Source organism: Ctenopharyngodon idella, chromosome 18, assembly GCF_019924925.1.
Source record: "Ctenopharyngodon idella isolate HZGC_01 chromosome 18, HZGC01, whole genome shotgun sequence".
NCBI classification, from domain to species: Eukaryota; Metazoa; Chordata; class Actinopteri; order Cypriniformes; family Xenocyprididae; genus Ctenopharyngodon; species Ctenopharyngodon idella.
The window spans coordinates 3,389,803-3,406,389 of NC_067237.1; the positions used below are offsets into that span (position 1 = coordinate 3,389,803).

The 16,587-nt window shown below is 41.7% G+C and overlaps 1 protein-coding gene across 1 annotated transcript; it reads left to right on the forward strand.

Moving 5' to 3' along the window:
• The first annotated feature begins 3,367 nt into the window (after positions 1 to 3,367).
• LOC127499837 (dapper 1-B) lies at positions 3,368 to 16,514 on the forward strand. The gene is made up of 4 exons (XM_051870459.1): positions 3,368 to 3,862; positions 10,630 to 10,765; positions 11,236 to 11,328; positions 12,458 to 16,514. Exons 1-4 carry the CDS (start codon positions 3,629 to 3,631, stop codon positions 13,798 to 13,800), a joined length of 1,806 nt encoding a protein of 601 aa, XP_051726419.1. The 5' UTR covers positions 3,368 to 3,628; the 3' UTR covers positions 13,801 to 16,514.
• Positions 16,515 to 16,587: the final 73 nt, after the last annotated feature.

The following is a 16,587-nucleotide window of genomic DNA, read 5'->3' on the forward strand; positions in this document are numbered from 1 at the left end:
TGCACGATTTAGCAAATCAAGGGAGTGAAATAGTGAATCGTGCACACGGTTTAGCAAATCGAGGGAGTGAAATAGTGAATTGTGCACACGGTTTAGCAAGTCGAGGGAGTGAAATAGTGAATTGTGCACACGGTTTAGCAAATCGACTGAGCGAAATAGTGAATTGTGCGCACGGTTTAGCAAATCGACTGAGCGAAATAGTGAATCGTGCACACGGTTTAGCAAATCGAGGGAGTGAAATAGTGAATCGTGCACACTGTTTAGCAAATCGAGGGAGTGAAATAGTGAATTGTGCACACGGTTTAGCAAATCGAGGGAGTGAAATAGTGAATCGTGCACACGGTTTAGCAAATCGACTGAGCAAAATAGTGAATCGTGCACACGGTTTAGCAAATCGAGGGAGTGAAATAGTGAATCGTGCACACGGTTTAGCAAATCGAGGGAGTGAAATAGTGAATTGTGCACACAGTTTAGCAAATCGACTGAGCAAAATAGTGAATTGTGCGCACGGTTTAGCAAATCGACTGAGCGAAATAGTGAATCGTGCACAAGGTTTAGCAAATCAAGGGAGCAAAATAGTGAGTCGTTCGCAAGATTTAGTAAATCGAGGTAGAAAATAGTGAATCGTGCGCACGGTTTAGCAAATCAAGGGAGCGAAATAGTGAATCGTGTGCACGATTTAGCAATCGAGGGAGCGAAATAGTGAATCGTGCACACGATTTAGCAAATCGAGGGAGCGAAATAGTGAATTGTGCGCACGGTTTAGCAAATCGAGGGAGCGAAATAGTGAATTGTTCGCATGATTTAGCAAATCGAGGGAGCGAAATAGTGAATCATGTGCACAATTTACTTTTTTTCCTGCATGTCATGTGCGGGGCTTCGTAGTAAAAGGCGGGAAACAATACTAGACTCGCTGTTCATTCGTACGGAGCCCCGCACAAAAATCGTAGGCTAAATTGTGCGCACAATTCACTATTTCGTTACCTCAATTTATAAATCATGTGCATGATTTATAAATCGGGGAATGAAATAGTAAATCATGTGCATGATTTACTTTTTTTCCTTGAATGTCATGTGTGGGGCTCCGTACTTTCGCTTTTAAATTTAGCCGATAGTCCATATTTTGTCATCTTTTAAATCAGTCAAATAAGGGGAGGTAGTTATGATATTTTTATAGAGCATAAGTGCTCTAGCCTAAACCAAATGTAGTATTTATAGATGGTAGAATTTATTTATATATGATATAAAATGCAACAATTCCCTTTTTATGCAGACAAAAAATAAATAAATCTCATGTGAGACGACATGAAGAGATGTGGCACTTTACGTCCAGACGTTGTAGAACAGAAAGCCTGATATACAGTAAATATATGTTTGCTGGCACATTGCTGGTTGGACAAACCACATGGTATTGCATTGATGAATGAATGTAAGATCTGGTTTTGTTTTCCCATAAAAAATTAGCGGTAATGCCATTTGAATCATGCATTCCACAGTCCAGCGCTTTGGAATATGATTGAGTTTTTGCTGTGGATTTTTCAAATCCATCTTTAGTGTTGATCTGTGCAGTGTTTGAAGTCGGCATTTTATTCCAGAACGTATGTTTGTTGCAGTTGAACTACTGAGATAATTACAGTTTTGACAGTTTCTCCTTCTGTTAAAAGTCTCCTCTCAGTTATAAATCTTAAGAGCTTTTATTTTGGCATTAGAGTGCATCTTGTTGGGTGTGATTTCTCTTTTTTCACTATGCTTGTTTAGAGAAAAGATGCTCATGGTTTGGCATTTTGGAACTGTTTGAAAATCAAATGAAATTACTGTCACAATCATGTTCACTGTACTGTATGTGTGTATGTGTGTGTGAATGCCTAATATGTGAAATCATATATATTTTTTTCTTTGTGAACCACCTGTTCTCTTCTGCTAAAACCTCCAAGAGTAAACATTACTGACTCCAACAGAGCAAAAAATTATGATTAACTTTCCACCTGATTGTTTTGCTCATATGCAGCGACTTCTCATGACGTATCTGACCAAAGATTTGAGTTGTGAAAACTGTGTTGTCACTATTAGAGATTGAAATTATATTGAGCATTTGTGATAAAGTATTTAGGCAAAAGAAATATTGTTCTAAATTTCATATCATACTCAGACTCTGTGCTGTGGGATTTGAGTGTCCACTGATGTCATTTCCACTGTACCTGTGCGGTAGTTCCTTGAACGACATGACAACTGTGTCTAAGCAACAAACTGTCTCACAAATCAACCGTTTTATTTTCTTGAAAGTGTTCTGATTGATTTCTGTAGATGTCCATCTATGGCATCCCATAATTTAACTGCTGTAGCAATGACTCACTGTATATTTTTTTTTCTTCTTCTTTTTAGAATTGTTTTTATCTCTAGACCAGGCTGGTTTGTACATGTTTCCATATGCACTGTATGTATATGACAATATGTGCAGTGTTCACTGATACAGGAAGCAGAACTGTGCTGTGCACAGTTTTTCATTCTTCCAACAACTTTTGTCTAATAGAGACTCTGATTGAGTGGCTCTCTGGTCTATGTGAAGTAGACAGATTGCAAATAATAATAATAAAACAACACTGGGAAAATACCTTGTGATTTTTTTCTGAATGCCATGTTTCCCTTTGAATTTTCTAGAATGCTTTACTTTAGATGCCCCACAGAAATGTTACTTTTAAGCTACATTTGTTTTATCAAATGCACAGTGTTACAAGTATGCTATTATTGCACACAGACAAAATTGCATTATGCTTTTGGAAGTTCGCCTGAAGCTGAGTCAAAGCTTTTAACACCTCTTTAAGGAAACTTACTATTTTCCTTTTCCATTCAATAGAGAACTATAACGCTAATGTGCACTATCGTGTCTAGCCATTAGATGGAGACATAACCAAATCCCTTCATTACGTAATAGCCAGACGCATACTAGATGTAGCAAATATCCAGCTTGCCTTAGTCTTGTTTTACAACTATATATATATATATATATATATATATAAAACATTCATTTAATCAAGGCCAATCTAAAAATACCCTGATGGAAATGAATCACGCTCCAGTTCTCTGCAAATCACTATCCCACGTCATATCCAACAAACCAGAAATATTCAAGTATTCATTAATTATCCTTATTAAGCCATCCACGCATGAATTTTCCGGTCGCACCAGACAAATTAATATTCGGCATCCATTCATTCATTCATTCATTCATTCACCCCGTCTGTGCTTGAGCTCACGAAGACTCGCCATGGTCTGCATGCAAATGAATATGCCGGGGACTGACCAATAAGAGTGTGGGAGTTCCTCAGGAGGGCGGTGACGGAGAGCTTACAACCAATCACAGCGGACAGAGCTGAATATTCTAATGAGCAGGGAACACCTCAATGTACAGCAATGTGAGGGAAAGATTTAAAACTGATATGCCCAAATATTGTCCGACCGCAGCATTATGAGCAGAGGCTCGTGTTAGGGGGAAAGCTCTCAAAACAAATGGATATTTGTCTCTTTGCAACGTGATAAACGTCCACAGTTGTAGCAGAAGCAGGCTGACGCAGATCATATTGAAAGATTGATTGCTTTTGTTCTGCTGGGAAGGGTGAGGAGGCTCCTGATGGACCTCGGGATTCCTCTGAAGATGGAAGAAGCGCGCAGTCGGAATAAAGAGCGTCTGGAGGCCAGTTTTACATGGCTGTGTGAACTGGAAATGCTGAAGCAGCGGCAGGAGAGTCTGGTCCTCGGCGCCCTGTCGCTCGGGGACTCCGTGCCGGGATGCCAGGCTTGGGGTGATGTGGGTCCGGCCCGCGGCGGCAGAGAACAGGAGCAGCTCACTTTAAGACTACAGCTGGTAGGTGATGAAAAGGATGCTTTTGGAATTCCCTCCAGCGGTTTGCTATCGCTTTATGGAGATGCGGATATTCGCGCAGGGTTGGGAAAAGTTTAAAAAGGCGAGAAATGTACTGGCAGGCAGTCTTGCCATTATATTATTCTAGTCAAGTGTACTTTTAAAAATAAAGGTTTAAAAGGTTTTTTTTTTGTTTGTTTGTTTTTTTTTTTTTTTTTTTTTTTTTGTCATAGACTAAACAGCAGTGTCATAGATTAAACATTTTTGGTTCCCCAAAGAACCTTCCGTTATTAAAATAAACATTTTTTTTCTTAGTGTGAAGAATATTTAAATAATCATTTTCCACTATCCAACCTTTTTAAGAGTGTGCACAAGAGTGAACTTGTTTAAAATATGTACTTTGTGGTGTTACGTAATTGGCACGTGAAAACTGCCGTGTAACGATATGTTTATAACACCAATATTACATTATAATACCATTCAGCAGCAGTTTTGCTGTATAATTTAAAGCAATTTCTTTTCGCAGCAAGTGAATGTTTTTGACAGCTGTGATTGATGTGCATGTGGAAAAGGGGGCGGGGCATGTAGACCTTTAACTATCCATTGTTCGTTTCGCATGGATTTTATCAATTCCTACTTTATCTAAATAAATATTAAGCTATCATTTCTTTATATTCTCCGTGTTATTATATTATATTATATTATATTATATTATATTATATTATATTATATTATATTATAATGTTGTTGTTTTAATTATCATTAAGAGTAATGGCTTTAAAAATAAAGTCTTTAATTTCTTTGATGAAACATAGGTAATGTTTATATTTTAATTATTATGTTTTTAAACTCTGCACTCCGTCTGCATAAGTGGCTGAGTAAGCAGTGTTTAGCAAAGTGATATTCATAAACTAGCAGAGTCATAAACTAGTCCCTCCTGTCCTTTCATTACCTGTCCATCAGTATGTCTGCCTCCAGGGATTCGGACTCACCCTAACTCAGTTTTCAATAAATGGCCAGTGAAAAGGCGGTGAGAGAAATCAAATAAGCAGCAGTCTCTCTTTCCCCAGAGTTTCTCCCCCATAGATGGATCAGACAAAAGGCGCATGGAGCGGAATATTAATAAGTCAGACTCTCGCGGGACGGGCGCGTGCGGGTGCGCTCGAGACGCATCACCCAAATGAGCTGTCAGCGGCTCACGCGCTCCGCTTCAGCGACCACCGGAAAACATTCTTCAGTCTGCCAGACTGATGAGAGCTTCGATCAGCAAAGCGCCATTCATTCATTTAGCTCTTTATCTATCTATCTATCTATCTATCTATCTATCTATCTATCTATCGATCTATCTATCATCTTTGTGTTCCTGACTGATTCAAACTGCACCTGTTAATTAACCAATTAACTATAGAAAGAATCAAATTTGATCTCCTCAGGCAAATGAGGATGGAGTGCATTGTTCACACACACACACACACACACACACACACACACACACACACAGCCCTGTGGGTAACATGTAATTACACATGCACCCTTTAATAATATAATTAGCAATGTAACTGTGAGAAATCCTTACAACTGATTCCAGTTGTTTCATGTTAATCCCTGCACTTTAAACCAGTTTGCCACACTACAGATTTATTATTTGTAGTTCAGCTTTGTAGTTGAAAAACCAGCAGTGTTTGCATTATAGTAGCTAGTTTGCACATACAATGTCTGTTCAAACACACTACATCAGCCCTCAAGGCCAAAGTTTCCCTCCTGTACTTGCTGTGGATGTGTGTGCTTCAGTAATTAATTAGTGCAGTTTAGTGATGTATTTTGGATTTTAGGACTGTTAGAGTGATGTTTGTGTGTGTGTGTGTGTGTGTGTATATGCTGATATGGGGGCAGGGTGGTGTGTGTGCGTGTGTGTGTAGTGGGTAAGCTGGTTGTGTCCCATTTTGGCACATTAAAGGCAAGGCGCTCACGGCAGCTGGATAATGAGAGTACACATGCAGCTTGATCTCCCTCAGGTCCTGTCTGTTTCTGTGATAATCAAATAGACTGCTGCCTTCTGCGTGAGGCCTTTGAGGGTGAGACACCAGACCAGCTGATCCTTTGCACGACGTGAAGCAGAATCAAACACAAGATGCGGTTGAGTCATAGACTTCAGAGAGAATAGCTGATATTGGCTCTGAAATCATCCAAATTGGATCATGTTTTCAGTGGGGGTTTTGCTTATGGTCTTTGTTCACATCTGGCAGACCTAAAATTGCATTGATTAGATTTCTGATCCTCTATCTTCGTCCTCTGTTTTCCCTTTCTATACCTGTCATGTTCTCTCATGCACTTGAGCTTTGACCTCAGCTGCTAAACCATGTTGCCATGGTTTTATGAGCGATTAGATTCTAAGAACATTTATACAGCTCTTTCAAGTCTTATTTTTGTCATGAAGAATGGACAGGTGAATTCAAGCGGTGCTGCAAACCCGATGATTTCAATGAGAATGGTGTTGCAATGAAGCAATGTTCCATCATTTGACTCAAATATCAGAACATTTTAACTTATCTCTGAAACAGTCATCCATTGTCCAATGAGATTTGTCCAATTTGCTGTATTTCGAAATCACGTTCCGGGGGGGGGGCCTGGTCCTCTCTCGTCCTTCCTGTCGTCGCTCCTCCTTTTATGCTTCCAGAGCTCCTCTATGAGAGATACCGTTCTCACAGCCCCGCCCTCCTTGCCACATACCCCCATCACCCTTCGCAGGCCGGGGGGTACCCACAAGACTACGCTCTACTCCTCCTCTCCGGAAGGGCCAGTCACAGTGGCCTGGGGGTAAGGAGAGATGAGGTGAGAGAAAAGGAGACAGAAGCATGAGGAGAGATGGAGACGAGAGAGGGGAGAGAGGAAAAGAAAAAACAATTCTTTGTCCGGCTTCCGGACACACTGCCCCTCGGTCCTTAACCAGCCAAGAGGCTCTTACTCGCGGTGCCATGCGATGGTACTGAACGGTCCTCGGTGGACGGCTCGATCCTCCTCTGACTCCTGCAAGACGGCAATGGCTCCTCCGGTTGAGGGCAGCCGGCAGTCCCCTGTTCCCAGCTCCTCCCCCGTCATGGCGGAGGGCAGCAGGCTCTGGCCTCAGCAAACAGTGGTGACTTCTCTGTTCCCTCTTGGATGGCAGCCACCCCTCCTCGACTCAAGAGCACGGCAGCAAGCTCTCCGTCCCACCTGTTCTTCCATCACTCCAGCACCACCGCCTCAGGCAGCCACTGGTAGTCACCGATCCTTTGTGCCACCCGACCTCCTCAGCACCTCGATCCCTCTCAGCAGTGAAGGCTCTCCGACAGTGTGTCCCTCCTTCCTCTTAGGTTTCGGCACCAGTGTAACAAGGTTAGTTTTTCAGGGAAGAAGGAGGTGGAAACCGGCGATTATTCAACGTACTTTAATAATCAAAATAAACAAACAACAAAATGAAAGAAAAGCAGCAGCCCCTCACGGATGACTGCCACACAAACATAAACAAAACACAACGTAAAATTCATGCCTGGTCCTCTCTCGTCCTTCACTGTCGTCGCTCCTCCTTTTATGCTTCCGGAGAACAGGTGACACTCATTAGCAATCATGCCAACGGCCTCGCTCCGTTCTCACGGCCCTCGGCCCCGCCTTGCTTGCCACATATCCACATTGCTTTTCGCAGACCAGGGAGTACCCACGAGAGTGTGTTCTACTACCCCACCACCCCCCCCCCCCCCCCCCACCCCCCCACCAGGGAACCAGTCACGGCAGCCACAGCACCTGGGGGTAAGGACACACGAGGCGAGAGAAAAGGAGACAGAAGCATGAGGAGAGACAGAGACAAGAGAGGGGAGAGAGGAGAGAGGAAAAGAAAAAACAATTCTTGGTCCGGCTCCCTGACACACTGCCGCTCGGTTCTCAACCAGTCAAGAGGCTCTCACTCGCGGTGCCATGCGATGGTACTGGACACTTTTTGGTGGATGGCTCGATCCTCCTCCATCTCCTGGCAGACGGCAGCGAGTTCCCTGCTCCTCCCCCACCCCTCCTTGACCAATGAGCACGACAGCGAACTCTCCGTCGCTCCAGCACAACTGCCTCAGGCAGGCACCGGCAGTCACTGCTCCTTTGTGCTGCCCGACCTCCTCAGTACTACGATTCCTCTCAGCAGTGAGGGCTCTCCGACAGCGTGTCCCTGCTTCCTTCCGGGTTTTGGCAACAGTGTAACAAAGTTAGTTGTTCAGGGAAGAAGGAAGCGGGAACTGGCGAATGTTCAACGTACTTTAATAATCAAAATAAACAAACAACAAAATGAAAGTAAAGCAGCAGCTCCTCACGGACGACTGACACACAAACATAAACAAAACACAACGTAAATTCCAGGCCTGGTCATCTTTTGTCCTTCACTGTCGTTGCTCCTCTTTTAATGCTTCCGGAGCTCCTCCGTTCTCATGGCACTTGGCCCCGCCCTGCTTGCCACAGATTAGTTGGAGCTTCTCCGTTCTCACGGCTCTTGGCCCCGACATTAAGATGTCCTAAATTGCTCCCCAATACCATTATAATTAACTGGACAGCCATTTGTTGTGGTGTCAACATCATTGAGTAAACTCATTCAGTCCCATAATGCATCTCAATAATGAATGTACAACATATGAACACTCAACAACTAACCGTTAGAGCAGGGATGGGCAACTCTGGCCCTCGAGATCCACTTTCCTGCAGAGTTTAGCTTTAAACCCCATCAAACATACCTGAACAAGCTAATCAAGGTATTCAGGATTACTGGAAAGTTACAAGCAGGTGATTTTGATCAGGTTTGGAGCTAAACTCTACAAGGAAAGTGGATCTCGTGGGCCAGAGTTTCCCAGCCCTAAAGAATACCAGTTCACTGTGAGCATTGCTCCAATTCGCATATCTCACCAAATAAATGCCGCTCACAGCAATTCTAGTGCAATCAGAATTCACTCACTCGTTTTCATTCAATCATTCATGGAATGATGTTTTATTAATGAAGTTCGGGAGAAGCACATTCAGAAAATCAACCTAATTAGCACAAGAGGAGGTATATATAGCCAACCTACCACTATCCCATGACAGTTTTCCATCGTCCCTCCACCACCCCAACTCCTCACTCTTAAATGTTTCCTATCCCAACCAGAGATGGGGGGAGTACTCTGGGTTCGGGCCAAATTCCAATCTTGAAGCCCTCCCCTCGGACAGCATGCCAAATATGCATACTTTTTCTATATCCAATTGTAAGTGTGAACCATCCATATCCATAACTATATTAGTGGAGTAACGTACGGAATAGTGAACGAGATTATAGGGGGCGATATCGGAAACAGCCCCTTTGTGAAAAGATCGAAAAACTGTGCATGTGTCCTATGTGTTGAACTTGTCTATGAAAAGTACCTGTAAATATAAGAGACAGCAAGATCACAAAAAAAAGCTTGACTGCTGTGTAGGATGTGCTTTATGTGACTATCACTTTATTAAGGCTATTCTATATGTCAAGATATTGACTGGTGTCAAGTAAGTTTCACTCATACTCATGTCTCCTCTTTAAAATAAAATTTCATACCGGTATTTTCCATAATACGGGTATAACCGGTATTACTGTGGCAAACCTCCATGTTATATAAAAAATGTTATTACAAACAAATCTTAACCTTGTGTATCAGCCTGTCTCAACCTAAATTGTTGGAAATCCACTGAAAAATTTGTTTCATAGTCTGTTTCTCACATCTGTCTTGGCTCTGTACACCAAACATTGGTTGTCATCATTATACTCTTTATTATAAAAAAAAGAGAGAGAGAACTGAGAGAACTCTAAACTGTAAATAAAGAAAGTGGTTAAAATAATGACCCAAGTCAAACCACCTTTGCGTCATAGGCCAGCAAAATATAACAAGAAACCAAAAATACTCTCTGAGCGGTGATTCAGGCCAGGTGTGGAACATACTGTGATGGATGGACAAAATCTGAACAAACTAAACCATGAACAAAAATAAAATAAAACCCAGACTCAGACTGCATTAAACACAGGTTCACTTGCAACATGGTGCCGACCACAATGTGTTTTGATCTAGCTGTCGAGAGCATGAAACTAGGTCCTGAAACAAAACCAGAACCACAGGATTAAAAAATAGCATACTCAACAGTATATGTCCTGTCTTTGGTAAATTATTGATGTTCTGGGTATGGTGCATTTGCCGTTTGCTTACATAACTACTGCCAGTGGTGCGCACGAGTTCACACTACACTGGTGACATGCACTCAAACACATATGCTTCAAGCTTTCTATCCTAGCCGTCTTACATCTGTCTATTGTCACGCAAATAATGATAGATTATTCTAATGTAGATGCACAATACATCATTACTATTGTCATTTATGCAAGAGACCAGTTTGTAGGGCTGTAATAGACATTTTAATTTTTTTAAGATTTAACAGTGTTTTATGCAGTGAGGGTGAGGGAGAGTAATGGCAATCTGGGGCATAGGTTAATATGGAAAAAATGCACAAAAAAATGTCCTATATTATGCTGATAAATCCGACTACTGTCCTCTCAGCTATTTATGCAAGTTATTAAGTTTGTATTAAAGCATGAGCTCTCCCAATACCAACGTTATGAGTTTGATTCTCAGGAAATGCATGAACTGAAATGTATTCCTTGAATGCAATGTAAGTCACTTTGAATAAAGGTGTCTGCCGAATGCATTCAAGTAAATGTTTACTTGCTTCACTATTGACTGTTCTGTTGTACCCTGCAGAACCGACTCCAGGGCGCCCCCAGTCTGCTGATGCTGGCACTGCAACAGCAGCTCAGTGAGTTGAGGATGGATTCAGGACTCACCTGTGAGCAAAATACAGATGAGGATTTGGACAGTCCCAGCGCATCAAGCTCAGGTACTCCATGTCTCTATGAATCATTTATTCCAGATAGTGTTCTGCAACATTGCACTCTTGTTGTGGATATATTTTACTATGTACAGATGCACAAAAATGCCGGTTAAATATATACTGGCTGCTACATTTTGTTTTGCATTGCTACTAAAGCTCTGATCTTGAGTTTACATGCTTCAACAGGCATAAGAACACAGAAGAAGAACAGTAGAACTGTTTGTATATTGGACCTACTTCAATACTTTTGTAATCTGTAAGCTTCTGCTTCTGACATCAACCTAATCAGGATGATCCTGTCCATTTACCACTTCCGAGCTGGTTTTGTGTTCGGAAATGTGTTGCCATGTAAAGTTATTTTTAATAGTGGGGCTTTTTGGTTATACGTGTGAAAAATATACACTTGTATGTTGTGAATAATAGAATGAAAGCTAATAATGTTGAAAATAACATTTCAACTTATCTTGATCCCTCAGGGTTTTATGAGCAAAGTGAAAGCCTGTCTCCTCCACTGCGTTCTAGTTCCTCTCCAAACCTCACTGCCTCCTGTCACAGGCCCAGATCTGTGGGTGAGTGTTTCTTATAATCACTTTTCATGCCCACTTTTTGTTTATTCTGTGGCCCTGTTAAGACCTGGTATTAAGATGTGTTTTGGTCGATCGGATCACAAGTGGACAACGTTAAATACAGGTGTAAACGGGGTGTAAAACGTTTTGAGCTTGTCCACTTTCGACCACTTCCAGAGGTAGTCGAAAATGTATTTGACTGAATTGCTTTCCAAGTGTAAACGCTTATGTGGTCGAATGCGTTCGAACAGCGCAAAAGACTAAAGTCAGTAGGCGGAGCCTACTCTCCGCCTGTTGACTTAACGTGTAAACATTATGGGAAGCGCGCTAGCCAGACGGGATTTAAACTTTGTCGGCTGAAGACCCAAGTTTGGTTTGAAGAAGAAAATGTACCAAGCACCATTCCTGATTTCTAACACACTTACCGTGTTCAGCGTGGTCTTGCGGCTGTCAGAGCAGAAACGAAAGGATGTTTTTCCAGATGTTTTTTCCGTCATCTCTGGGCGCATTCATATGTAAATTACGCAAGCTTATTTTATCTATTAGAACGAAAGATCTGAAAAAACATACATTTACCCGCCCATAGACCCTCCCCTCAAAGAAATCAGGACAGAAGTGGTTGAAAGTGGACAAAAGAGATGGATTAAAATACCAGGTATAAACGGGTATGTATCTCCCTCGTCTACTTGTGCCCAAAACGCATCTTAATACCAGATGTAAACAGGGCCTATATCAATGCATTCATTTGTACTATCAGTACTATGAATTACCCTGTGGAAATATGAGTATGTTGTGATTTGAACTAGGGGTTTTAAAATTGGTGCTCATAGACCCCGCAAGGTGGGTGCTAGAGGAAAATTTGATGAGGGGGGTGGGGGGTTTCAGAAATTAAAACAAAATAAAAAAAAAAAAAACAGTCATTTAATTTTGAAATCAACTCGTGGTCTTGATAATATAATTATTACCTTTCCCCCCACACAATAAAAAAGTGTCTGCAATAAAATATAGGCCTAGTCCTTTGCAAGGGGATCGTCAAACTTCGAGGGTCCTTGGCATCAGAAAGTTTGAAAACCCCTGGTGTTTAGAACTAGTTTTATTTCTCATAAATCATTTATTTCTCACATGCTGACAGATGCCTACATGCTGGACTGGGAGGGTCATATGGAGCCCACAGCACATGCCACCCTTCCCCGCTCATTTTCTGCCCCATACCCCCCACTGGAGGGTATTGCAGAGGGAATAGAGGATGAAGAAGAAGACGAAGAAAGCCCCCAGTGGGTTACAGATCTGATGGCTGATGGGAATGAAAGCCTTATACATGAGATGAGCCTTACTTCTGATCCTGAGGCAGATCCTACAGTGAAGATAGATGAAGGCCCAACCGAAGAGGACATCCAGCAGGCTATGCGTGTGGAGACGTACATCCTGGGACTCCTGCAGCGGCGTCACTTCAGATCTACAGCAGCACCCGAACGGTGGCAAGACTTACACACATACCCTCAACTTTCACTTGACCAATCGGAATGGCAGGAATGGGCACAGCTCTCAGAGGAAGAGAACGAGAGCGAGACCCAAGACAGATATTACATGAACCTTCCTAGTTCTCAGATTGGACCAACTTCCCTAAGCAGCGAGGAGCCAGAATCCTCCTTGGAAATGGATCAGTATGGAGTTAAAGAACCCTACGACAGCAGCAATGACTCCCCTCGTCATCAACCGGTTTACAGCGAACGCCGTCCCACAATGTCAGATACCATGAAACCACACATTCACACCTGCTGCAATCACACCTGCGTACCTATGTCGTCAACTCCCGAGTCCCGTGAGCAACGCCAGCCCGTTCCATCTCAAAAGTGGGCTCTCCTTCGGTCCCTAACCAGAAGGGTTCCAGAGGAAAGGTGGACAACTCTCGAAGAGAGACAAACCAAGTCAACCAGCCGCTCTCGGTCAGAGGACAGTTGCGTCTCTCAAGGATGGGTCGCCCAACCAGAGCACAAATATTATACTGTGGGACGGGACATCAGCAGGCATCATAGTGATGAATTTTACCCATCCAGTCAGCGACTTTGGTGCTCTTCTGCAGATCTCAGTCAAGAAGAGGACGAGGGGATATTCAGAGAAGATGTGCAAGAACTCAGAGGAAATCAGTTACCAGTCAAACACACTAGTGTTCAGTTTGTGGACCAGGACCAGAGGTTGCAAGAACGGTCAGAGGCCGCTACTGTGCCGCCCGATGGTTCTGACTCCAGTCTGAGTGAGACTTTCTCTCCAGGGACCAGTTCAGTGTCCAGTGACTCAGATGAGAGCGGAGGGCTGGTCTGGCCTCAACAACTTCCTCCTCGCTTGCCCCCTTCCTCCTCCTCTTCCTCACAGAATCCCTCCAATGCTGTGGTCAAGATTAAAGCCTCGCACGCGCTCAAAAAGAAGATCATGCGTTTTCGTTCAGGCTCCCTCAAACTTATGACCACTGTATGAGCCTGGCTATGAACATCTCTGCCTATTTCTCTACTAAATTAATTTGAAAACTTCTCTTAATCTGCTTGTTAAGTCGTGGCATATTGAATACTGTTTCTGGGTCCAAGTCTCTAGTCCGTTTCAAGTGAGAATATTAACTTTATGAGCACTCTTCATTCAAACATTTAAAAACTCATGGTGTAAACCAGGGGTCCACTTCTCTGGATCTTGAGATCCACTTTCCTGCAGAGTTTAGCTCCAATCCTAATCAAACACACCTGAACAAGCTGCAACTTTGTATTAATCCTGAAGACCTTGATTAGCTTGTTCAGGTATACCTGCAACTTTGCAACAAGTTATACCTGCAACTTTGTAGTAATCCTGAAGACCTTGATAAGCTTGTTCAGGTGTGCTTGATTGGGGTTGGAGCTAAACACTTCAGGAAAGTGGATCTTGAGGTCCAGAGTTGAGAACCACTGGTGTACACTATAGTCTCCATGCTCATGGTGTCCCAGACACCAATATTTTAACGATTCAGAAAATTTTAAGGTCAGGATCATGATTTTTCAGTAGTACTACAGTATACTGTGAGTGCATATTAGCACAGTTTGTTGTTTGCTTTTAGCATCTGATAGAGTGTTTGGACTCAGAAGCTGTGACGTGCCATCAGGCTTCATCGGATTCACACTTGTTTATAAGTTCCTCCCCTCTTTGCTTCTAGTTGTATCTTGTTTTCTAGATTTTTTACTTCTGGGATTCTTGTATTTTTCTAAAAGATTTGATGAGACGCAACCACAAAATACAAAGCAATCCCACACAAAGCACCCCAAACTCATTAAAAGATCATATCAGATGTGTTCAAGGAATAATTCACCCTCATGTCATTCCAAGTGTGTATGACTATGTCTTTCTTCTGTTGAACACATCAAATTGAATTAAATAATCCTTATGTATTTTAATTGAATAATTGAATAATCCTTAATCAATTATTTAATTAAAATACGTAAGGATTATTCAATTCAATTTGATGGAATTTTACTATTAAATTGCGTAAATCTTAAAGTTCCCCTGTAGTCAATAATTGTATCTCTTAAAACTCATTGTTGATCACCAAAATGACGTTTAAACATTTTTTCCTGTGAAAAAAAATTTCTTCATGCCTTAAAATAGCTTGAATGTAACTCTACATCCTTGCTTCATTTAGTATACACGGATCTATGAATATGCTAATTAGCCCCGCCTCCACTCACTCGCACGAGCTCAGAGATCCACTCGGTCAACTTAAAGAAATCGCTGCACAATGGTATTGCTTTTTACAACATTAGACACATAACGGTAATTAAAATGAACCATTTGCTTGACTACGTTATCCAACAGCTAATAATGTGTTGCTAATATTACACGACTCTGTTGCTTCAGAGCGCTCATAGTTAATGATATGCTAAAGCCCGCCGGCATGTTGACGTGATTGGTTACAAGGTAGTTTGTGACGTCAGAAACACCAGCGATTTCAAACCGCGTTTTTGAAACTGTCTTTAGATCACTGCAGTTGTAAAGAGAAAATACTCAGCAATGGTGTTGACTTATTAATATTTGCAAATGGTTTGTCCTAAAGCATATTTAAAACACCACATAGACATATAAACAACATTAAAAACTTGATTTTCACCAGAGGGGGACTTTTAAAAAAGGCTAAAAATTTTGAGTGTGAGATAGAAAGTCATACAGTTTTGGAATGACATGAGGGTGAGTAAATAATGACAGAATTTTAATTTTGGGGTGAACTATCCCTTTAAAAAGACCATGGGTCTGTAATGTTTGTAAATCACTTTCCTCACCTTCGAGTTCTCAGGCATGCCCCAAATCTCTTTCTTTCATTACTATAGCTATATATTTTAGCTTTTCCCCCACTTAATAAAGCCATTTTAAGTTGTTGATTTTTTCCTTGATTATTAAAACTATAGAGACAGGAGACAATGTGAGATGAGAGAAGTAAACAGGATCAGGAAAAGATCTCGAGCCAGGTCTCAAACTGAGGAGTTCAAGCCATTTTAACCTTACAATGCAGAATGGTAACATTTTGCCTGGGAATATTTTAACAAGCAAACAGGAATTACTAGGTACTCACAGAGCAAACTGCAGGATGAAGAGAGATATTCGCTCACCTGGAATTGATTCTCATTAACTTAGCATTTTAAAGAGGGCAATTTTCACAGCTCATCTCACACACACATATGACAGGATGTGCCTGTGGTTTTGGAGGTATCCTTATCAGTACTACATACCACTTTGCCTGCCATGTCCCAGGTGTTGTGTCTAGTTTGCACAGTACGTTAACCATTCATGAGAATGAAGTTTACTTGATACATATTTTGTAAGCATGTTTGCTAAAACGCATTTGTAGTGTACTACAGATTTTTCAACATTTATAGAAACTAATTAGTATTTATACTTTATGAAGTTTGATATTGTGTCGTATCTTTATTGGCGCCACCTAGTGCATTGGAGGACTGGAATATTTCATTTTCTTGCTGCTACACAACCAAACTCCCTTACCTGTGCTGTACAGTAGAAATACACTCCAGTATGGAGTGTACTAAAAAAATGCCTTGCCTAAATGTATTAGTTCAGCATCTTTGATCTCATGCCTGCAGTGTATTTTCAAGATTTTCATGTAGTCTTTGAAAATGTTCCTGCTCATTGCATGTTGTTAATAAACTCTTATTTATTCATCAGCCATCGTCTCAAACTCGTCCATGGGTATGATTTTAAATAGCAAAGCCAAAGTATTTTTACATCCACTTCATA